General features: G+C 41.9%; 1 protein-coding gene across 4 annotated transcripts in view; it reads left to right on the top strand.

Annotated features, from left to right (window-relative positions):
- The window catches only part of FUT10 (fucosyltransferase 10), a 79,856-nt gene extending 56,573 nt beyond the window's left edge, over nucleotides 1–23,283 (top strand). For 2 of the 4 annotated variants that reach the window (XM_060085834.1, XM_060085832.1), the window contains exons 3-4: nucleotides 616–1,451; nucleotides 12,152–18,072. In XM_060085834.1, coding sequence (XP_059941817.1) covers nucleotides 616–1,451; nucleotides 12,152–12,376 — 1,061 coding nt within the window. In that variant the 3' untranslated portion in view covers nucleotides 12,377–18,072. The other 2 variants (XM_060085831.1, XM_060085833.1) reach the window with 2 other exon arrangements.
- The last annotated feature ends 432 nt before the right edge of the window (nucleotides 23,284–23,715 follow it).

Raw genomic sequence — 23,715 nt, 5'->3', positions numbered from 1 at the left:
CTTGATGTGCTTGTTAATTCCTGTCCATCCTGTAGCGGTTTGTAACATAGTGCTATTATCAGCTCTTAAGTCTTTAAAAGCCTCTTGTCTACCATTTTTACTAAGGTTGATTCGCTGCGCTTTGTTGAAATTGATCATTTTGGATTAAAAAAATTATTTTCCTGTATATTTGTTCTGGCTACTTTTGCATGATTTCACTTTTTTTTCAGTTAATCAATCTGCCAAGCTGGTTGCTTTTCCCTTTTTGGCTTCCTTTCTCTTGCTTTTTGTTTTTTAAGAACTGTCTATCTCTTCCTTTCTCCTTCCCTCTCTTAGGCAATGCCTCTGGAAGAAAAGCCAGGAGGCAGTGGAATAAATTCTTTAGAATCAGGATAGACACTTCTCCCATTTCCCTTTTCATAAAATGAGAGAGGGGGTCCCTTTCCTTGGTCATTCTCTCCCTGAGCAGTTTCTAGGGTGAAAGCTTCATGATTGACTGCCAGGCATTTTGCAGACACTGTAATATGCTACTTATTTATAGCCTCAGACTCCTCTGTATACTAATCTTAACCAGGTGGACTCAAACTTAAACCCCAGAGTTCTTTGGACACACTACATTGTCTTTTCTTCTCCTAGGTACTGACTTTAACATAGATAGCTTACCTCTGCCTCGGAAAGCCCATCACGACTGGGCCCTTTTTCATGAAGAGTCTCCGAAAAACAATTATAAGCTCTTTCACCAGCCAGTCATCACCTTGTTCAACTACACGGCCACCTTCAGCCGGCATTCCCACCTGCCACTAACTACCCAGTACCTGGAGGGCACAGAAGTCCTGAAGTCACTCCGATACCTGGTCCCCTTGCAGTCCAAAAACAACCTTCGAAAAAGCCTCGCTCCTCTGGTGTACGTACAGTCCGACTGTGACCCACCCTCAGACAGAGACAGCTACGTTCGAGAGCTGATGACGTACATTGAGGTCGATTCTTACGGCGAGTGTTTGCAAAACAAAGCTCTCCCTCAGCAGCTGAACGGTCCAGCCTCTATGGACGCTGGTGACTTTTATAGGATCCTTGCCCAGTATAAGTTTATCCTTGCTTTCGAGAATGCGGTTTGCGATGACTACATCACTGAGAAGTTCTGGAGACCTCTGAAACTGGGGGTCGTCCCTGTGTATTACGGATCACCCAGCATCGCAGACTGGCTTCCAAGTAATAGAAGTGCTATCCTGGTGTCAGAATTTTCTCACCCTAGAGAACTGGCAAGTTACATCCAACAGCTGGATCACGACGACAGACTGTACCAGGCCTACATAGAATGGAAGCTGAAGGGTGAGATCTCGAATCAGCGACTTCTCAGTGCTCTCAGGGAACGGAAATGGGGGGTGCAGGACATCAAGCAGGACAACTACATCGACGCATTTGAGTGTATGGTGTGCTCCAAGGTGTGGGATAACATTAGGCTCCAGGAAAAGGTAAGCGAATCCAGGTTTGGCAGAGAGGTGCTGGGGTGGCCGTCTGGATGTTCTCTGCTGCTCTGCATTGTTCTGTTCCAGCTGCCCCATCACTGGTCCTCACTTCTGTCAGAGAGGCCAGGCTCTGAGGCAAGGGCGACTATTTCATTTCTATTCTTTGAGGACTGTCATGAAGTTGACTAGTCCTGTCCCTCTTCCTGAAGGCCTTAAGTTCTCCTTTATTGTTTCTTCTGGAGGATAATGTATTGCAGGTGCTGGGCAGTAATACAAGGAAGCTGCAGGGGAAGGAGAAGGCCAAAAAATTTAAAATATGGAAAGTTCGTCCACATGGTCAGTCCTTTAACCTCTCAATCAAGGCTGTGGTTTATGCCAGACCCCTTGTGCTCATGCCCCATGGACTGCCGTTTTGAAACTTATTTTCATTTCATATACACACTCAGTTAACCTCTCTCTCTGTCTCTCTCTGTCTCTCTCTGTCTGTCTCTCACTTCCTCTCACTCCCTGATTGTTGCTCTTTCTGTGTGTGGTACACACACATGCTTATTAATATAAAGAGAATATTCAAATAATGTTGGGGATAACCCTTAAAAGACTCCTTTTTCTTAAATTATTAAAATTAAAGTTCTTAGTAACATCTTCAAATTCTAGATGCTCTTTTTTTTTAATTAATTAATTAATTTTTATTTTTTGGCTGCGTTGGGTCTTCATTGCTGCGCGCGGGCTTCCTCTAGTTGCGGGGAGCGGGGGCTACTCTTCATGGCAGTGCGTGGGCTTCTCATTGTGGTGGCTTTTCTTGTTACGGAGCACGGGCTCTAGACACATGGGCTCAGTAGTTGTGGCATGCGGGCTCAGTAGTTGTGGCTCGTGGGCTCTAGAGCGCAGCCTTGGTAGTTGTGGCGCACGGGCTTAGTTGCTCCACGGCGTGTGGGATCTTCCCGGACCAGGGCTCGAACGCATGTCCCCTGCGTTGGCAGGCGGATTCTTAACCACTGCACCACCAGGGAAGCCCTCTAGATGTTCTTAATGTTTATTTGCTTACTTTATTATTTATGACAGGAATGGTTCCACTTTATAGAGAAGCAAATTCATTAGAATGAAACTTGTTGAAAGAAAAGGATTACTTTCTTCTATCTTTGAAATCTAAAAATAAAATGAGATGGCCCTACTTGGCTGTCACCCATCACTTCCTTGACTCCCATATACACATAACGTTTTATCTAAATTCTCTGAAGGCAGACAATTTTGTTAAATATTTAAAAGTTTATTTTAGCTAGCATAGAAATTTCAGGCCAAACATAAACCTAAATAGTGTGTGGAATTATTTTAATGTATTGAACACATACTGTATGAGGCTTTCATGTGCTAAATATGTATATGCTTAGACAAATTTAAAATATGTGAAACATTTTTTTCCTAATTTTAATAATTATGAGAATTTAAATTATTTTATCTGGTTTCTTATAACAAAGTTTTATTCATAAAAATCTTTATTTTAAGCTGAGCGTCTTGGTCAGCAACAGGAACACTAAATATTACATCATTCTTCTCAGGGAATGCATCCTGATTTCCAGTGACTTCCTTTATGACCTAATTTATAGGGCCACTTTACAGCAAAAACCAAAATACACACACACACACACACACACATACACATGCCACTGCAAAAAACACATGAGAAAGTAGAGACCACATTAATTGCCCATGCTATACCAATGATTGATTCTGAAAATATATCAAGGCAGAAAACAGTACTTCTGAGGATGATGGTTTGCCTGGGCTCATTTTCACGATTCTTTTCGATGTTGGAGATTATATTCACAGAAAACTGAAAGAAGCACACAAACCCTAACTGCTCCCGCATCTCACAGAAATCCTATTGGGGTAATTACTGGGGACTGGAAAATAGGGTATAGTGACATTGGGCAATAGCTTTTTCAAAGATATAGGAGGCTACATACATTCGTGCATTTCCCACGGAACCAGCTGTCTGGTTGTGGTATTTCAGAGTGCCTGAAGGTGGTGTAGTTAAATGCCCTTCTCTCTGGAGTCTTCGAGGAGAAACAGAGTAAGCTGTCCTCCAGCATGCTCTTATTCCTCCCAGAGAGGTGGTCCATGGAGGTGACTGGAAGGCTCTGCTTGCATTTCAGAGAACTTGGTACAATTCTCAAATGCAAATGTGCTCATTATTGAAAAGCAGAACAAAACATACCATGAAAATAAATTAAAGGGTATTAGGCCAGCTGTTTTCATATGTGTTTATAAGATTTGTTACAGCTTATATATATGGTATGCCTTAAAGTAAGCTATGTAAATGTTTCTTCACTTTTTCTCTTTCAGACAAATAAAAGCTGAAAGAAATAATTTGATCTCCTCAACTCTGATTATTTTTTATCTTAGAATTGATAGTAGTTTAAATCATGGTATTTAGATGTAGAAAACACTATTAGAATATTCAATGCATTTCCCCTTCCTCTATTCTGCTTCCTCCTCTCATAAATGTACAAAGCTAGTGTATTAGTTATCTACTGCTGTTTAAACAGTAGTGCCACAAACTTAGTGGCTTAAAACAACAAACTTTTGTTATTTCACAGTCTCTGTGGGTTAGGATTCTGGTCATGGCTTACCTGGGTTTTCTGGAAGGCTGCAATCAAAGTGTCAGTCAGGGCTGGGTTCTCATCTAGAGGCTTAACTGGGGACAGGTCTGCTTTCAAACTCACATGCTTGTTGGCAGATTCAGTTTCCTGAGGTTGTAGGACTGAGGGCTTCAGTTTCCTGCTGGCTGTAGGCTGTAGGTTGCCCTCAGCTCCTAGAGGCCACCCACAGTTCCCTGTCCTGTGCTTCCCCCACGTGGCTGCTTGCTTCCTCAAAGCCAGCAAGGGAGGGGGAGATGCCAAGACCAATGCTACAGTCTCATGAGTGTAACCACATACATGTAATCACATACATCCTCTCACCTTTGTCATATTCTATTGGTTAGAGGCAAGTGACAAGTAACACCCACACTCGAGGGGAGGGGATAACACAAGGGCATGAATACCAGGAGGTGTGGCTATCATGGGGCCATCTTGAATCTGTTCCTCACACCTAGCGAATCTGAGTGGGCTTATTCTCGGTGTCGTTTGCTTGATTTATGCAGGGGAATGTCTTTCAGTATTGAAGAGACCAACCCAGGAGTTAATGTTAGTTAAAGAACGTTTATTGATACATTATCCTGTCCTCAAAGAGGCTATAATAGGGGAGACAACATGGAATAACCAGGAATATAACTTTACAGAATTGGGATAAACTTTAAAAAATTAGCTTTATTGAGGTATAATTGATGTACAATAAACTGCATATATTTAAAGTTTACAGTTGGATTAGTTATTACATGTGCAAACACCTGTGAAACCATCACCTCAGTCAAGATGACAGACATTTCTATTCTCCCCTAAACGTTTCCTCATGTCTGTTTGTAGCCTATCCCTTTTCCACCCGCTTCTTCAGGCAACCACTCATCTGCTTTTTGTCACTTTTGACAAAGAAGCCAAGGCAGTTTTCTAGAATTTTGTATACATGGAATCATGTAGTGTGTATTCTTTTGTGTCTGGCTTCTTTCATCCTGTATGATAATGTTGATGTTTATCCACAATTCTGTGTGTATCAAGAGTCCATTTCTCTATATTGCTGAAGTTTGGATATACCAAAATTTGCTTATCCACGTGCCTGTTTCCAGTTTTTGCCTATTACAAATAAAGCTGCTGTGAACATTCATGTACAGGTCTTTGTATGGATATATGCTTTCACTTCTCTTCCGTAAATACCTAGGAGTGGATTGGCTAGGTCATATGGTAGATGTACGTTTAACATTTTGAGAAACGACTAATTTATTTTCTAGAGTTTCTCCATCTTTCATTCCTGCCAGCATTGTATGAGAGTTCATTCATTAACAGTTGGTGTGTGGTCAGTCTTCTAATTTTTGCCTTTCTATTGGGTGTATAGTGTATCTCACTGCGGTTTAATTTACATTTTCTTAATAACTAATGATGTTGAATATCTTTTAATGACTTATTTGCTGTCAATATCTTCTTTTGTGATATATCTCTTTAAGTCTTTTGCTCATTTTTTAAAAACTGGGTTGTTTGACTTGTTATTCTTGACTTGTAAGAATTCTTTATATACTGTGAATACAAGTCATTTGTCAATTATAAAATTAACAAATGTTTTCTTCCAGTCTGTGGGTTGTCTTTTCATTTTCTTAATAGTGTCTATAGAAGTGTAAAGTTTTTAATTTTGATGAAGTCCAGCTCATAATTTTTTCTTTTATATCTTGTGCTTTTTGTGGCTTGTTTAAAAAAACCTTTGTCTAACCCAAGGTCTCTAAGATTTGCTTCTGTTTTCTTCTAGAAGTTTTGTTGTTTTAACTTTTACATTTAGGTCTATGATCCACTTAGAGTTAATTTTTGTGTTGTAGTATAATGTAAGAGTTGAGGTTTGTTTATTTGGATATCCAATTGTATCAGCCTCATTTGCTGGAAAGATTATTCTTTCCTGATTGAATTACCTTGGCTTCTTTTTAAAAAAATCAGTTGGCCATATATGCATGGGTCAGTTTCTGTGCTGATCAGTATATCTATATTTGAATACTGTTACTTTATAATAAGTCTTGAAATGAGGTAGTGTTAATCTTCCAACTTTGTTCTTTTTAAAAATTATTTTCACTATTTTTGGTCTTTTGCTTTTACACATAAATTTTAGATTCATTTTGTCAGTTTCTACAAAAATGCTTGATGGGATTTTCATTGGGATTTTGTTGAATCTATGTCAATTTGGGGAGAATTGACAACAATATAGAGACATTTAATCAATAAGCATGATATATCTGTTCATTTATTTAGGTCTTCTTTAATTTCTTTAAACAGTATTTTGTAGTTTCTGGTGTACAAGTTTTATAACCCTTTGGTCAAATTTATCCCTAAGAAGTTCACATTTTTGGATACCACAGTAAGTGGTATTTAAAAAAAAAAACCTTTATTTTCCAATTGTTTGTTGCTAGTATATAGAAATAAAATTGATTTTGTATGTTTGACCTCGTATACTGCAACCTTGTTAAACTCACTGATTAGTTCTGGTATCTTTTTTTTTTTTGAATTCCTAGGATTTTTCTGTGTAAATGATCATGTCATTTACAAATAAAGACAATTTTACTCTTTCCCTGTCCCCCTCAATCTGTCCTTTATTTCTTCCTTTTTCCTCTACTGCACTGACTAGGCATACTCTATGATGGGATTTATGACGGGCCCATCATATCTGCCCCCCACATTTAATTTACGTTTCTGACCACTGACAGAAACAAGATAAATCATGGAAAACGGTGGGGGATGACCATTTACTTAACTTGACAGTAGACCCAACTGCAGCTGCCTTGCTGAATTTGGTATCTGTATAGCAGATCAGAGCTGTTCCAGTCAACTTTTTATGTTAATGCCCATCCACAAGCATCTCTATCTCATTTATAGTAGACTGTCATCATGTCTAAGTTTTAAAGAACCATTCAACAAACTATTAGGACCAGCTTCAGAACATTGCCAGAGCACTGAGTTCCATGTCATAAGTGAGTCCCTCCAGGTCCATAATGCCCTGTTTAGCCTTATATTCCTCCCACCCTCAAGATACACTACCTCAAGATACACTCTTACACATGCCCCAATTCTTGCCCATACATCCTAACCAGGTCCTTCAGGTCCTTTTGGCATATAAGCTATTTCCTCTCTGAGCAGGGAGTCCTTTCTCACTTACGTGCTGAGTGCTGATGATGAACAGTTTACAGCCTTATTAATTTTATTGGTCATTTACTATTGGCAGTGGGACCTTATTGCCATCAGGTGAATAATGTTCTCTAGGACCACTTCTGGTACCAACTATTTAAACACAGAAAATGGAAATGGAAGCAGAGGCATTTGTGCTTTGGTTTGACTGGGGGTACAGTCCTAGAAAGGGGGGAGTGAGGAATGGGTGAGTGAAGCAGTGAAGGAACGAGAGCCAGTTTGAGAATGTACTGAACTGAGTGCCTCTAAGTGGGATGCATTGGTTAATCCTTGGGGCCCCATCCCGAGGAGCATTTACTGTATCTCAGGACCATTCCTTTAAGGTAAAGAAGGGGAGAGAATGTATCCATTGCTCCAGTTTCCCTTTGATCAAAAGTTTGCCCCACTGGGGGCTTCCCTGGTGGTGCAGTGGTTGAGAGTCCGCCTGCCGATGCGGGGGACACGGGTTCGTGCCCTGGTCCGGGAAGATCCCACATGCCACGGAGCGGCTGGGCCCGTGAGCCATGGCTGCTGAGCCTGTGTGTCCGAAGCCTGTGCTCCGCAACGGGAGAGGCCACAACAGTGAGAGGCCCGCGTACCGCAAAAAAAAAAAAAAAAAGTTTGCCCCACTGGGCTTAGCTCCTCCTCACTTTCAGGTTGTACATGTGTGATATGGGTGCGATATGGGTGCTGAGAAGAGTTTCACAATGATTTCAATGGTTAAATCTCTGGAAAGGACGTTGAGTCACATGGGAGTAGGTGAGGTGCCCAGTTGGTTAGAGCCCTACACAGCTGGAACAAGAGACAGGTGAGGATAAGAGGTTCAGGTACAGAAGAGGTGTCAGCTAGAGTACAGCGCCCTAACCCTCATCTGTGTCCACTCTCCCCCAGTCTAGAGACCCACTGTTTAACTTTCATTGGAGGATACACTTCTGATTTTTCTGGGGTGGGGAACACCCGTTTCCTGTTTGTGCAGAGTGATGATCTGGGGTTTTAATTGCTCCTTACCAAAAATGACAAGCAGCTCTCTGGTTTTAGTCCCATCTTTTTACCCATTTTCAGAGATTCTTTATGCCACCAAATTCCTAATATCTTGAGAACTCTGCATTGTAGACCTAGTTGCTTTACTGCTTTCCCACTGCTTTTTAGAACTCAGCTTTCTCAGGTCAACTAAGTCATTTGCCACCAAATGGCAACTTCCAAAAATTTGTTGCTGTTGTCTCCATTATCTTGTTTGTCCTTGTGAATTTATGCCTTAATAAAAAACTCCTCCCTGTCATTTTAGTGATGGTACTAAATCACCACCAGGAATAATAATCCTAAGTTATCAAATGAACAGCTGCCAGGAGAAAAAGAGCTGCTTTGCATTTTTTTCTTTGAACACACTTTTATCTAATACCTACTAAGTATAAGACCTATTCTTTCTGTATCATAAATGTCATCTCTTAAAAGTCATCCAATAGGGCTTCCCTGGTGGTGCAGTGGTTGAGAGTCCGCCTGCCGATTTAGGGGACACGGGTTCGTGACCCGGTCCGGGAAGATCCCACATGCCGCGGAGCGGCTGGGCCCGTGAGCCATGGCCGCTGAGCCTGCGCATCCGGAGCCTGTGCTCCACAACGGGAAAGGCCACAGCAGTGAGAGGCCTGCGTACCGCAAAAAAAAAAAAAAAAAAAGTCATCCAATAGGCATACCTCAGGTCAAAATTTTTCTTCTTAAAGATTAAATATGATGTTGTAAGTAGCTTGGATGATCTTCTGAAGTTAGAATTATAAATAAGGTATGAAAATGGAGAGGATTTCTAAGAAAAAGGAAATATGCAGTATGCCTTGCTTCTAAAAGGCAAGACAATTTAGAGATTTCCTATTTGTATTTAAAATAAAGTCTGGGGTGGTGACATTTGAGCATGGGGCAGGGCCTGGGCTCAGGACCCATGTAACTGGAAAAGGCATTGGGGGCAGGGCCTGGGTGGGGCAACGTTCAAGCATAGGGTGGGGCCCCTGCCTAGGACCTGCACGGAAGGGGAGACGCAGCAGATCCAAAGCGGGACCTCGGAAGTGTGGAGTTCTGGAGTTTGGAGGTAAGGCCCTGGGTGGGGGGGTAGTGGCGGGGCTTGGGCTCTGCAGGCAGCAGGAAGGCTCTGTGGGCAGAGGATTAGGCCCAGCAGCCCAAGAGGCTCCCCGGTGCCTAAGTGGACAGGGAAAGCGCTGGCCACGTTCCCTTCTGTTCCTCCGCGCCACACCTCAAGGGTCTCCGCCAGCGTCTCCCCTGTCCCCACTCGACCCCTAACTGTGGGTGGGTCCTGCTGGGTGTAGGAACTCTTCTCATCCCCCAGCCGCCCCCCAGGGGTGCCAGGTCCCCGAGGTCCGGCCTTTACTTTTGCTCCCCCTTCCCTCCCTCCCACTCCCTCAGGACCCACGCGGCTGGGGGAGGCCTCGGTGGGCAGAAGATCAGGCCCAGGATCTCAGCAGGCTCCTGGGGGCCCAAGTGGGCGGGGGAGACCTGGCCATGCTCCCTTTTGATCCTCTGCCCTCCCAGTGGTCCCCCAATTTACCCCTTCAGGTGTGGAATCCCTTCCCCTCCCCCAGCCACCCCTCAGGGGCTCCAGTCCCATCTCGCCTCCACTTCTCCTCCCCCCTCATTCCCCCCAACACTCCACGTACTACCCGGTCGCTGGGGGTTCCTCCCGTCCCCTTAGGTGTCCGTGGTCGCCCACTGGTGCCTGGTAAGTGCCCTGGTTGTGCGAGGATGTGAATTCCGCATCCTCCTAGTCCGCAATCTTGACTCCACCCCGGAAACCCTACTATCTTCACATTAAAAAACAATTTTTTTTAGAAAAAGATGTACATGTGTGTAGGTTAAAGTATCAAATAGTTCTGCAAAGTTCGTTTAAAAAAACAGTCTTCTACTTCATTTCCCTTTTCTCCTTCCCTAGAAGCAGCCACTCATCACCATAGTTAGCTAATTCTTTTGGTTATTACTCAATGTTTCTAAATAACATGCTCTTATACACTAATTTTTTGATATTCAGTGTTTCTCTGATTATAGATACAAGCAATGTAGTATACTATGATTTGTTTCCCTTTGTACAGCTTTTGGTTTCCTTCTAGTTAATACTTGTCTTATTTCTTACTTGTTTATTTAAACATTTTAATCACTAATTCAATCCTTGTTGATTGTTTAAATCTCCTTTGAAGACATTCAGGTAAACCAGGCATCCAGTTCATTTCATCTTGCTGAGTAAATCTCTCCCGGAGCCTTCTGACATACATCAATAGGTCTGGCTGCCCTCTACAGTGTGTAGAACATCAGCCTGAGATCTCCCTTCCCCAGCATTTTGGGAATCTCTTTGTCTTTTTCTGTTGTGTTGACACTTCTGCTTCCTGCATGTTTTCTTCCTTTTTTCTTAGCTTTCCCTCTTCTGTGGGTTGATTGTATCCTCATATAGCTTCCTGGTGTATGGGGGTTGCCTGAAATGTCTTCATTTTATTTCAACATTTAAGCTATAGTTTAGCTGAATGTAAACTATTACAATGGTCATCAGTTTTTCTCAGAATTTTGAAGGCATTTTGTTATTGGCTTAAAAAAAACTTTTAATTTTGAAATGATTTTAGATTGACAGAAGAGTTACAAAGATAGTACAGAGTTCCTGAATTCTCTTCACCTGGCTTCCTCTAATGTTAACATTTTACATAACCATGGCACATTGGTCAACACTGAGAAACTAATATTGACTGTTAAAGTACTAGGAACTGAACTACAGACGTCAGTCCTATTTCACCAGCTTCTCCATGCATATCCTTTGTTCCAGGATCAGATCCAGGATACCAGATTGTAATCACTCCTCAAGTCACCTTAGACTCCTTATGTCTGTGACAGTTGTGCAGTCTTTCCTTATTTTTAATAACTTTGACATTTTTGAAGAGGACTGGTCAGTACTTTGTAGGATGTCCCTCCGTAGGGTTTATCTGACATGTTAAGACGTGGGTTTGGGATTTGGGAGAATAATACCACAGAGGTGAAAAAGGTCTTCACATTGTATCATATCAGAGGATAAATTATATCAACATGACATTTTACTGGTGATGCTAACTTTGATCACTTGGTTAAGGTGGTATCTGCTAGATTTTTCCTCTGTGAAGTTGCTAATTTTCTCTTTCCACTAAGCGAGTCACTAAGTCCAGCCCACACTCAAAGGGAGGAGAATTAAGCTTCACCTCCTTGAGGGAGGAATATAAAATAATTTGTGGACATATGTTAAAACCACCACAATAATCAGTAAATATCTGGGGGGGAGGTATTTTGAGGCTATGCAAATACCCTTCTCCTTAAAGTTGTACGTACTAATGTTAATGTTCATCAATGAATTTCACCACTGCTTTTTAACTTCCAGCGTTCCTGTCCAGAAATCCAAAACCATCCTAACTTCTGACCCTCAGAATTGGTCTTTTCCTCTTAGGAATGTTGTAGAATCTCTTCCTTTTTCCCTGTGTTCTAAAATTCCATAAATGGGACTTCCCTGGTGGCCCAGAGGCCAAGACTCCTCGTTCTCAATGCAGGGGGCCTGGGTTTGATCCCTAGTTAGGGGACTAGATCCCACATGCTGCAACTAAGAGCCCATATGCCGCAACTAAGAACCAGCGCAGCCGAATAAATAAATAAAATTCCATAAGTATGTACTTTGGCACGAGACTGTTTATGTTGAATGGATTGAAGGACTGAATGAGACAAGCTATGTAACACGCCTAGCAAACTATCTAGTGCACAGAATACTCTCAATGTTAGATTCTTTCTCCTTCAGCTGTTCAACGTGTAACTTTGTGGACTCTATGGAGTGAAGGTACTTGCTTCAGGGAACGTGAGGCTTGTGTTAACTTATCTTATGTTTTTAATTCCCCCCCCCTTCTCTCAATGCAGGGCTTACCACTCAAACGATGGAAGGCAGACATTACCCACCTGAGCTGTCCAGAGCCTACAGCGTTTGCTTTCTCACCCCTCGCCCCACGTCGGAGCTCTTTGCGAGAGATGTGGATACCAAGCTTCCAACAATCCAAGAAAGAAGCCCAAGCACTAAGGTGGCTGGTTGATAGGAATCAAAACTTTTCAACTCAAGAGTTTTGGGCCCTAGTATTCAAGGACTAATATCAAAAAGTGTCAGAGTTTTATTTTCTAGGTTGCCTTAATATCTGAATATAATAGCTGCTCTGTGGAAAACCCACTAGGATGAGAATTAATGGGTGCAGTACTCATAGTGAGCTCTATTGAATAATAGATATGAGTTACCCCTAGGGGTCACTTCTCTGTTTTCTATAGTAAAAAAGAAATATTTCTTATGAACACTGGTCACCTTCAGTGTACATGTCTGGACCCGCATCCCTGCCGCCTTGTGTGGAAATACACCTACTGTAGAATGAGTGTGTTCCTTGCTGCAAGGAAAGAGTCCTTGCAAGGAAGGCAGAGGGTGTAGCTGTGGATTCTTACACTCACATCACTGTCTGTAGTTATTGGTGTTTGGCAAGCCCAGTGTCCCGACGCTGAGCAGGATCATGTGATGCGTTAGAACTTGGCAATGAGAGATGCCATCTGTTGGTTTCCAGGGATGTGAGTGAGTAGTGAAGGCTGCGTGGGGTTGATCCGCTGTCTCCCCAGGTCTAAAGAACATAGCATGTCTCTGCCTCTTCCATACTTTCAACCACCTCTCCCGCCTTTCTTATTACCGCCTTGCCCTGCATCCTCCCCCGTTCCTCCCCGGAACAAACGTCTTGGGAAGACGTGCCTCTTCCTTGTGTGTTTTGGGTGGTGAGTAGTTCCCTATGTTCCCTTATTCCACAGAGCAGAATAGTACAGAGAGTCCTGTGGTTCAGGCTGGACAGGCTGCGCGTTTTGATCGCTGTGAGCATGAAGGTGAGTGCCCTGGGGAACTCCAGTGGTGTGGAAGCGGATTTGTCTTGTCTTAGGGTGATGCGCAGCCTGCAGTGGTGGGCAGCCCTGCCAGTTTGGGAGCATTCCCTGTCATTTCTGATCCTGTCACAGAGGAGTTTCACCTGTCTTCTCTGGAGCTTCTATTGGAGCTTCTCGAAAGACAAGGAGAAAACACTGTCTCTCGTTCTCTTTCCTTGTGAGCGTGGGGCGGCTTCTAGATCACACTAAAACCTGCTGCCACCCAACGTGTGACGGCTTTGATGTTCTTTATTGTGGAAAGACGTAAGCTCCAGAGGACAGGAAGAGTCCTGCGTGCTCATGTCCCTGATGTGGCACCAGGGGAAAACTGAGGAAAGCACCCTCTCGGCACCAGCTGCCTTTGTATCGCAGGCCAGTGCCTTTCTGTTCCTGCCAAGGGCGATCTTTTCCTTACGTAGCTGTCTTTCTGGCTGTGTCAGAGAAATAAGGACTGAAACCAGTACATTGTTTTAGCAGCAAGAGGGGTCACATTGTTTCTCCCCTCTGACTGGGTTCTTCTCCATCCCAGCTCTGCCATTAACTAACTATGATTTTGAACAAATCTCTTAACCTCCCTGGGCCTTAGTTTTTGTACCTAAAAAGAAGTGATTGGGCTGGTCTTAGAAGTTCTTTTCTGTGTAACATTCTTTAATTATCGAAATTTAAGAAGCTTCATTTTGTAGATGTTTTTACTAGGACAGTAACAAACTAGGTTAGAGCCACTGTGTGTTTTTCAAGGGAAGCACACTCTTCTTTAAAGGAGGAAGCATACTTACTGGGTAGTGTTGGGGATGGAAAATAATTTATTTATCTCTCGGCTCTTTTATCTGATAATATCAAAAGGGAAAGGGTTGGAAAGGCCAGATTTTAAGTTGTATTTTAAATGGGTTTATTTGTTTGTTTCTTTTCTTCTCTTTCTTTTTTTCCCCACTCTTAAAAAAAGCCCAGGATATGATTTGTGCCTCTGATGAGACATTATCGAGTAGATTCAGTTCTCCTTCACAAATGCCTTAAGCAGATACCCCCAGTGCTTATGTGCTGCATGTAGGTCTTTTTTTTTTTAACTTATTTAATTAATTAATTTATGTTTGGCTGCGTTGGGTCTTCATTGCTGCATGTGAGCTTTCTCTAGTTGTGGCGAGCAGGGGCTACTCTTCATCGTGGTGCATGGGCTTCTCATTGCGGTGGCTTCCCTTGTTGTGGAGCACGGGCTTCAGTAGTTGTGGCACGAGGGCTCAGTAGTTGTGGTGCATGGGTTCAGTTGCTCTGCGGCATGTGGGATCTTCCTGGACCAGGGCTTGAACCCGTGTCCCCTGCATTGGAAGGCGGATTCTTAACCACTGTGCCACCAGGGAAGTCCCTGCATGTAGGTCTTAAACCTCAACATTTCATGTGTTTTTTTGGTTCTGCTTGGTTCTTCTTCACGAGTCCATCGATCAAATTCACCCTAAACTTGTATGCAGTATGTAGCCCTGAGCAAATTTAGTGAAATAAAATCATTGCTCATTTAATGTGGTATAAAAATTTTGTGGAGGAAGAGGATAAAGGAGAGGGAATTTCATGGGATTAAAAATGAGGTGTAGGGCCTTCCCTGGTGGCACAGTGATTAAGAATCCATTTGCCAATCCAGGGGACACGGGTTCGAGCCCTGGTCTGGGAAGGTCCCACGTGCCGCAGAGCAACTAAGCCCTTGGGCCACAACTACTGAGCCTGTGCTCTAGAGCCCACGAACCACAACTACTGTGCCTGCATGCCACAACAACTGAAGCCCGCATGCCTAGAGCCCGTGTTCTGCAACAAGAGAAGCCACCGCAATGAGAAGCCCGCTCACTGCAATGAAGAGTAGCCCCTGCTCACCGCAACTAGAGAAAGCCTGTGCACAGCAACAAAGACCCAAGGCAGCCAAAAATAAATTAAATAAAATAAAGAAATTGTAAAAAAATTAAAAAATAAAAATGAGGCGTATTTCAGGAAAATAAACCAAGGATTCTTTGGAACTCTTTGAGTACCCATAGATTTGAGACTTTATTATTATTTTTTGCTTAACATATGTGTCTTTTGCAATAGGGTTTTCATTAATAAGATAATGCCTTCTTGTCTGTGATAATTGCTGTCATGGAGTGATTCTTATCTGCAAAACGGGAGCTCTGCTTTTGGAGTTCCATGGAAGGCCCTCTGTGTATTTTATCTCTGTTGACCCCATCATAAGACACCTTTCTCTTTACCTCAGTGACTCCATTTTTGAAATATGATTCAACAAGTGTCCTACCTCACAGGCTGTTGTGTGGAACGGCTCATGGCTTTGAAGGACTTCCTGCAATGCAGCTTTCTGTTTAGTGCTTCAGTACGCTTTACTTGGATTATTCTCAAAGACTGATTTTCAAAGCAGTATGACAAGGTGGGCAGAAACCTTTTCAGAAATATTGAAGAAAATGATTACTAATGTTAGTTAATAGTCCTTACTTCTTCACCTGAAAATGGAGGCAACTTTGACCTTTGGTCACATAGCAAATATAATATTTCAGAATCTGAATGCTGACTGGCTTCTTTGTTGCTCTTAAGGACTGGATTCTAGCAACTAAAATATCAGTTGAGGTCATTATCGTTATTAGTAACAGATTGAATGCATACAGTGTTCTATGCACTTCTCAGAAATAAAGACATAGGCAAAAATGAGCATCATTCTTTCAGGGTCAAACATGTACTACACATAAGAGAATGGCTCAGTATCAATAGAACACCTTAAGGATCTAAGCACAGTACAGACCTGAACTTGAAATTTGAAATACCCATTGTAATATTGTGCATTAAAAATTATTAGTAGCACATAATTCCTGCTAAAGACAACAATTCCTTAGGGGAATCCAGTGTAAAGTTAATTTTCAATGAATAATGTTGATTATCTAAAGCCAGGAGTGTATAACTCTGCATAAATGACATATGTCTTTCTTAGAATCTTCAAAGTAAACAGTATAGAAGCCCAGAGGCCACAAATAAAGGTAGTCAGTTTATGTTTCAAGTACCTTTGCAATCTTGAATATTTTACACAGAATTTCTTCGCCCTTCTTTCGGAAATTTCTTTCCTTTGTTTCCATTTTTGTTGTTGTTGTCGCTAGGTAATATCTTAGAGGATAATATCTTTACCGCATAATTCTAATGTCAACGTATATCTTTATTTCCTTCTGATTACAGAAATGAAAATGCTTTAGGAACTCAGAGGGAATATAGAATTATGAGCTATGACTGGAATGAGAAAGACCTGATTTTAGTCCCTACTCTTTGATGTACCATCTTTATTACCTTGGTCAAGTTATTCGACCTTTTAAAGCTGTATCTTGTTCATGTGTCAAGTTTGCTCCCTGTGAGGTTGTTGTGATGATTAAGTAAGCTTGTGTTCATACTTCTCTCAGTAAATGCGAGCTGCAGTTGTTCCAGCTATCTGTGGCCATCACCCTTTTGTTTGTGAAGACCCGGGTTGAGGTTGGTTCAGGAAAAGGGAATGACTAATGATTGGACCAGGGATGGTACCCTTTTGTTCTTCGTGTAGTTGTTTCAAACATATTTATTGTTATGAGATGGGCATTGTGGTAGGCCCTGTAGCAGATACAAGCAGGACGATGGAGAAAGGTGTGAGGGGCGTTGTGATACACGGATGGTGTTAAAACCAGGGACAGAGGAAAGCTTGAATTGTACTATAACTGTCTCTCCCTTCCATGGGATTTCTGATGGAGTTTTACACAAAGTTCCCAAGAGCATAATGAAACTCAGCAACCTCTTTATAGTAGCTGTGCAAACCCAAATAAACCCAGTGCAGTGAACTCTGGTAAAAGCTGGATTTGAACATATAATTTAGATTTGAAGCCTAAGGAGCATCTTTGATGGTCTTTCTGTTTCTCAATCCTCAGTCTTAGGACCAGCCTGTTCAATGTGCCAAGAGAAAGGAGAGAAAGTCTGTAGGTCCTCACCCTGCTTACTCATTAACCAAGAATCAAAACAGGAATAAAAGAGGGGGAAACCTCTTAGGAGACAAGCCCTCTTTGCTCTCCACTTGCTACGGATGCAAGAATATGGGGTGCGTTGCATGAGATCTCCCTTTTAAGTCATAGTAACCTCTCTGACTAGTAAATGTGACCTCATCAATATCCTGGGCCCAACCCATTAAATTAGTGACCCGTTGGTGCTGGTGGAAGGGGGATTATTAAGGACTTGGGCAGGATGCAAGGTGTGAGAAGGGGCAGGAGTGACCCTCCATGATTTTTGTCCTCTCAACTCATTGGGCTTAACAGCCAAGCCTGGGGTCAGTCAGAGGTGGACCGTATCCCCAGGAGGGTATGACCTATCATGATCAACAGAGACCTCCTTTCACCTTCCTGGGCTTCTTCCCTGATAACTACCCTTGCTCTGTGGTATCCCCCTGGAGCCAGTGACATGAGCCGTTCAGCTCTTTGTCTCTGGAAGCTTCTGAAATGAATCAGACTGAACGTTGATCAATGTCTCGAGGAGAATTGTGAACATTAAGTCAAAAATTTGTTCCCTATTTTATTTCCCATTGCAAACCATGACTTCATCTTCCAACTTCGCTCACCAGAGGAGGTTATACAACCAGCCCCAATAGGCCATTACGAATACGTGGAATTTTACTATCACTAACTCCTTAATTTAAAAAAAAAAACTGATTGAGTAGGTAATTAAAGATTTTGGAGACTATCAGTGTAGGTATCGGGTGCCATTAATGGTTTTAAGGCAAGGGCAGTATCCCAGGAGCCTTTGGAATGAGCCTCACAAAGATTGCTTCTTATGTATACAGAGTAAACGTGACTGCAGACTCATCTGATGAGTCACACTCACAGAAAAATAAAACCAGTTTACTTAATGATGTCCTTGATGAAGTAATAAAAATGACTAATTTTATAAAAACTTGACCTTTGAGTACATGTCTTTTTAATATTCTATGTGACAGAATTCGGTGTATATATATAAAGCATGTCTGCTGCACACCAAAGCAAGCACAATGGGAATCTCAAAGAAAAGCACCGTGTGATTGTTTGAGTTGTGAGCTAAACTTTTCCCTGGAAAACCGTTTTTGCTCAAAAGAGTGTCTGGCAAACTGTGGGTTGTTCAGTGATGGGTTTTTGTCAGTCATCTTCATGGAAATATAGTGAGCCTGTCAGTTTAAGAGAACCAATAGACTTTGTTGCCAATGTTAAAATTTCAGCTTTCAAATGAAGATTAAAATTTTGGAAAACTAATTTCCACCACTTCTAACTTGACAACTTCCTGATTCTTGAGACTTTCCTGATGAGACTAACAAATGTTACTTTTGACATTGAGTGGAAACAGAGGTGATGACGTGTAAAGGAATTTTTATTTTTATTTTTTTTAGGTAAGAAGTGGATTTATTTAGAAAGAAACACACTCTGCATATAGAGTGTGGGCCATCTCAGAAGTTGAGAAAGGCCAGGAGTTTTTAGTTCATTAGTTTGTTTTTATAATTTGAAGGAAGGAAGAAATAGTGTTATATACTAGAGAGAGAGAGAGAATTTGTTTTAGATTAGTTTTTTTGGTTGAAGTGTTCCATAAGGGAAAATGGAGTTTCTAGTGGATATTTTTAAAATTATTGATCACTTGAAAATTGGGATAAGGTAAAAGGTAATCAGAACTTTCCATGAAGGAAAAGAAGCCTTTGGTTTTTTTCACTAGGGAAACAAGAAAAAAATGTATTAAAGAACAAGAAAATTATTTTTAAAATATTATCAAGGAAATTATCATTATTTGGGTCACTCAGAATGTCAGGCTGCCTGGAATTTATTGATTTACTCAATAATTTTTTATTGAGCACTTAATATGTGCCAGGAATTATTCTGGGCCAAGAGGCTATAGCAGTGAGTGAAACTGACAAAACCCCTGCCACCATAGAGCTTCCATGTTAATTCTAGTAGGGGAATGAAAATGGAAACGCCTTAGCAAAATACAAACCACTTCCAGGAAGGTTTTGTTTCTTTTATTCTGTAAGAGCCCCTTGAGATAGAATTTACTTCCTGAATTTCTACTACTCTATTTGAAGCATGAGATATGATATAAGTGGATTATATTGATAGAGTGTATTAAATGTGCTATACTGACCAGATGGTTAAAAATACTGAAAGTTCAGTTTCGGAGTGAGTTGGCAAGTCTGAAAGCAAATCCTTTCTCTGTTCTTTTCATTTTTTACTCCATTGTTTTATTCCTGTTCCCCAGAAGAGGAGACATTTCTCCTGTCAACGTCATGTGATTTCCGGCAAGAATAAGAACTGACTTGGGAATGGCAATAACAGTGGTGCGCTCACCGGGCAAGCGTCCTGCTATGTGGCTAAACTCCATCTGTTCACCTTCAGTACAGGGGCTGGGGCGAGTCAATATTCACCTAGTTGCAGCACCTGAAAAAGTTGTATCTTACAAGCCGCATTCAGTCATCGTGTATATAGTTCACACACCATTAATAAGAAGACTCATTTCACCAGTGAAATAATATTATCTGCTAGTCTGAGAGAATGCAGGTCACTTAGATGAACATCTTTAGGTAGTAAAGTATAATCCCAGATGTTTTCTACTTCCTGTTTTCATGGTCTAAAATCCCAACTTCAGTGTATGTCTTTAGCCTGGAGGTGATGAAGCAGAAATAAGAAAATGAAACACATCTGCTGTGACGCCCCCTCCGTAATTTGTTTATTTTTGCAGTAACTCTAGAGATGCCATTGAAAATACATTTTTATAATCTTTTTTTTAAATTGAAGTACAGTTGGTTTGCAATGTTGTGTTAATTTCTGCTGTACAGCAAAGTGATTAAGTTATACATATATATATTCTTTTTCATATTCTTTTCCATTATGGTTTATCACAAGATATTGAATATAGTTCCCTGTGCTCTACAGTAGGACCTTTTTTGTTTATCCATTCTATATATAATAGTTTGCATCTGCTTATCCCAAACTCCCAGTCCATCTCTCCCCCACTCCCTCCTCCTTGGCAACCACAAGTCTGTTCTGTACGTCTGTGAGTCTGTTTCTGTTTTGTAGATAGGTTCATTTGTGTCATATTTGAGATTCCACATATAAGTGGTATCATATGGTATTTGTCTTTCTCTGTATGATTTACTTTGCTTAGTATGATAATCTCTAGGTCCATCCATGTTGCTGCAAATGGCATTATTTCATTCTTTTTTTATGACTGAGTAGTATTCCATTGTATATATGTACCACTTCTTTATCCATTCATCTGTCGATTGACATTTAGGTTGCTTCCATGTCTTGGCTATCGTGAGTAGTGCTGCTGTGAACATTGGGGTGCACATATCTTTTCAAATTATGGTTTTCTCTAGATATATGCCCAGGAGTGGGAGTGCTGGATCATATGGTAGCTCTGTTTTTAGTTTTTTGAGGAACCCCCATACTGTTTTCCATAGTGGCTGCACCACCAGTGTAGGAGGGTTCCCTTGAGAAAAAATCATTTTGAGATAGGGAATGTGGAAGCTCATATTAAAAGAAATGTATTTTACTTCACCTAAGATGGTGAAGCAGGACACGGTAATTATATACATAGCTTATGCAATACCATATCACTAATAAATGACAGATCCAAATTTCAAACCCAAGATTGTTTTGTTTGTTCACATTCTTTCTGCCATACTCTGTTTTCTCCCATGGGGAGAGAAAGAGGTGGCTGCAATTCTTTACAGTACCTCTGAAAAAAAAAAAGTCCCCTTCCCCACTGATATGGAAAAATCTAGTTCTACCCTTATAGCCTTTAAAATAGGTATGAAATTCTTTACTAGTGGAGGGGAGTTTGTGTCGTGCTTATAAGTCTGTTTCTTCTTCAGAAGCTTTCTCGTGATATTGGAATTATAAGTAATTTGGTTTGTATATATGGGGAAGTGAAACACTTGGGAAAGCCCATACGTTGGCCTTAAACATACTCCCACCTTTGGGAAGGTCTCAGTTTGCTGGTATTGCGCCTATTTGTTTGCAGAGGCTCATGCAATTCTGTAGACACAAGTCCTTCTTCTTCCCCATTGTGAGAGCTGGCAGAGCAAAGCTCACAAAGGACTTGTGAAGTAATGGTGATATATTTGTGTGAACAACAAGAACTTAGAAAAAAATAATGTTTGGATCTTGGAAGTGACACTCTAGTAAACCATGATGATGGTTAGGGAAAACCAGCTTTAAGGGTGAAAGAAAAGAGTGTATGATGTCATTTCCTATGGCCTACTTATTATGCCCATTTCCACCCTCCCCACACAAGTCACAGATCTAAGAAACAAAGATACCATTCATCAAGGCTGTGTTCTTTCTAATTTGATGCTTATCCAAAATTTCCTTCAGTTTTTCAATTATAGGGGATAATGTGGTTCCCCCAAATTCATATTCTGCCCCCCTCTTTTGGAAAAGCAATACCTCCAAATAAACTTCATAATAAGAGGCTTTCACATTTTCAAAAACTGAGGGGGAGTGCCAATGACCAGGAACAGAGGGTATGGGCAATGAAGGAGAGGTGTGGTACATGCACTTTCCGAGGAGATGGAAAAAGAGCATCAAGCTGGTGAGGCCAAATTGAACGCTGAAGCTGAGACACATGGTCCTAGTTCCAGAGAAAAGTCTTTCTACAGGTTTCTTTACAGAGGCCAACATATCCGTTTTGATTTCAGGAAATCCCCAAACAGGAAATGAGATGTTGCAGGCTTTGGGCTTTGGGGACAGACTCACGAGAGAGATACATTTCAACAGCCTAAGAATTGCCCTTCTTGGCTTTTGAGGACATGCAGCCGAGCCAAGGTGAACCCCCCTTCCTCCTTCTGTCTGCAGCTGGCTCGGGTGCCCGGCGTGTCTCCACCCATCACCCCAGAACCAGTGTTTCCTAAACACAGCCACCTTCCTCCCCTCGACACAGGACCTCTGCTCACGTTGCACCAGTCTGGAACAAACTAGAGGGTCATTCACAAAGAGCATGGAGAACGAGGAGAAAACAACCCCTCATCTTGTGTGGACTGGGAAGAATCTGTTTTGGCAGGCACCGGACAGGGACTGCTGTAGAGCTCGGGGTGAAACAGTCTGATCTCAGCGCTGGCAGCCTCTGCGATGACCTTAGAAAAGACCTTGTATCAACCTGATCAGAACCTCCAGACAAAACACGTGAGTTCAGCCAAACATTTGAATGTTTCCAACGTTCGCCTGTTCTCCATCACGTAGAGACAGTCTTCATTGCGCTGGACTTCGATTTGACCCCCAAAAAAGCTGTTGAGAAGGGATCCCTCGCTATCCCATTCTCTCCTTTTCCAACACTCCCATAAACAAATGATGGGGACATGATTGGGCAATACAGGTATATCAAGCTCTCGTCCGATCTACATATTACCTGGAATACAGTGGAGGTGGATTGGGGTTAATTCAGAGAGGACTGGAAAGTGACACCGAGACAGGGACCTTGAATGTGTCACCAGGATTTACAGATCTTTCACAGTGCTGTTCTTCGCATATGTGCTTGCTGCTTCCCAAGGAAACAGAGAACTTGGTCTCGGGCAGTGCCCAGCTTCCCTCATGTCTTGTGTTTACATGTGTCACGTATTTCTGCAGGGCACTGCCCACTGGGATAACAGATTAATCTGAGGTAGTCATTAATTGTTGGATGTCTGTTATATGGGAGGATAGGATGGTTCCAGGGTCAATATAATTTGAGAATAGCCAGGGGTGAGTGACAGCATTGCTGTTTTCTCATCTCCCATGGACTTCAGACCTTCCAAGTGAGCTTGGCAATTACCTAAAAAGAAAGGAGTGACGTGGTTTTACCCAGTGGGGGCTTTCATTGTCCATTTGGGTCCCTTCGTTTACTGCATCTCAAAGAAACCATGACAACCGTATTTGTCTCTGTTTCCTCTCCCCTCGATGCTTCTGGCTCCATCTGTTCAATACTCACCAATGGAGGCAACCTTTTGTCTCTTTTCTTATAAACAAAAGTACACTTATGTGAGTTCATTTTTTTAAGAAACATAAAAGAAAATAAAAATGGAAAGGTTGTGTGTGGCTTGATAAATTGTTCAGTACCTTCTCTACACCTCCTCTGTCTTAATTTTCGCTGACTCGTGACATGTTCGTTTATTTGATTTGTCAGAAAGTGCCTGTGCAATGTGCAGAGATGTGTCATCCCAGGAAAACAAAACAAAACCTAAACTCCTGCTTTGTGGGTAGATATCTGTGTGATGAAAAAAATGCCTCTGTTTTCAGTCATGGTGGTGCACATCTAGATCTAACCGTATTCCTTTCACTTCAAAAACCTCAGATAGTGGGAGGTGGGTTTGTCTTCTAAAGCTTTCTGCAAGCTCTTAGGGTCACGTGGCTCTTTGATGAGCCCTGCACAAGAAAGCAGTAACTAAGAGGAGGAAATATATGGCTCGACTCCAGTGGGACAGTGGGACCTCTTTTTTGTGGTGTAGGGTGTGCTTTTACATTTGAGTCCCACTGATGAAGCAGTCCAGGGCAGGGCCATCCCAGGCTCAGGGGTCCTGGCTTGGA

Source organism: Mesoplodon densirostris, chromosome 20 (genome assembly GCF_025265405.1).
Source record: "Mesoplodon densirostris isolate mMesDen1 chromosome 20, mMesDen1 primary haplotype, whole genome shotgun sequence".
Classification (NCBI taxonomy): domain Eukaryota; kingdom Metazoa; phylum Chordata; class Mammalia; order Artiodactyla; family Ziphiidae; genus Mesoplodon; species Mesoplodon densirostris.
The sequence above is the reverse complement of the archived record's forward strand: the minus strand, read 5'-3'. Positions and strand labels throughout refer to the sequence as shown.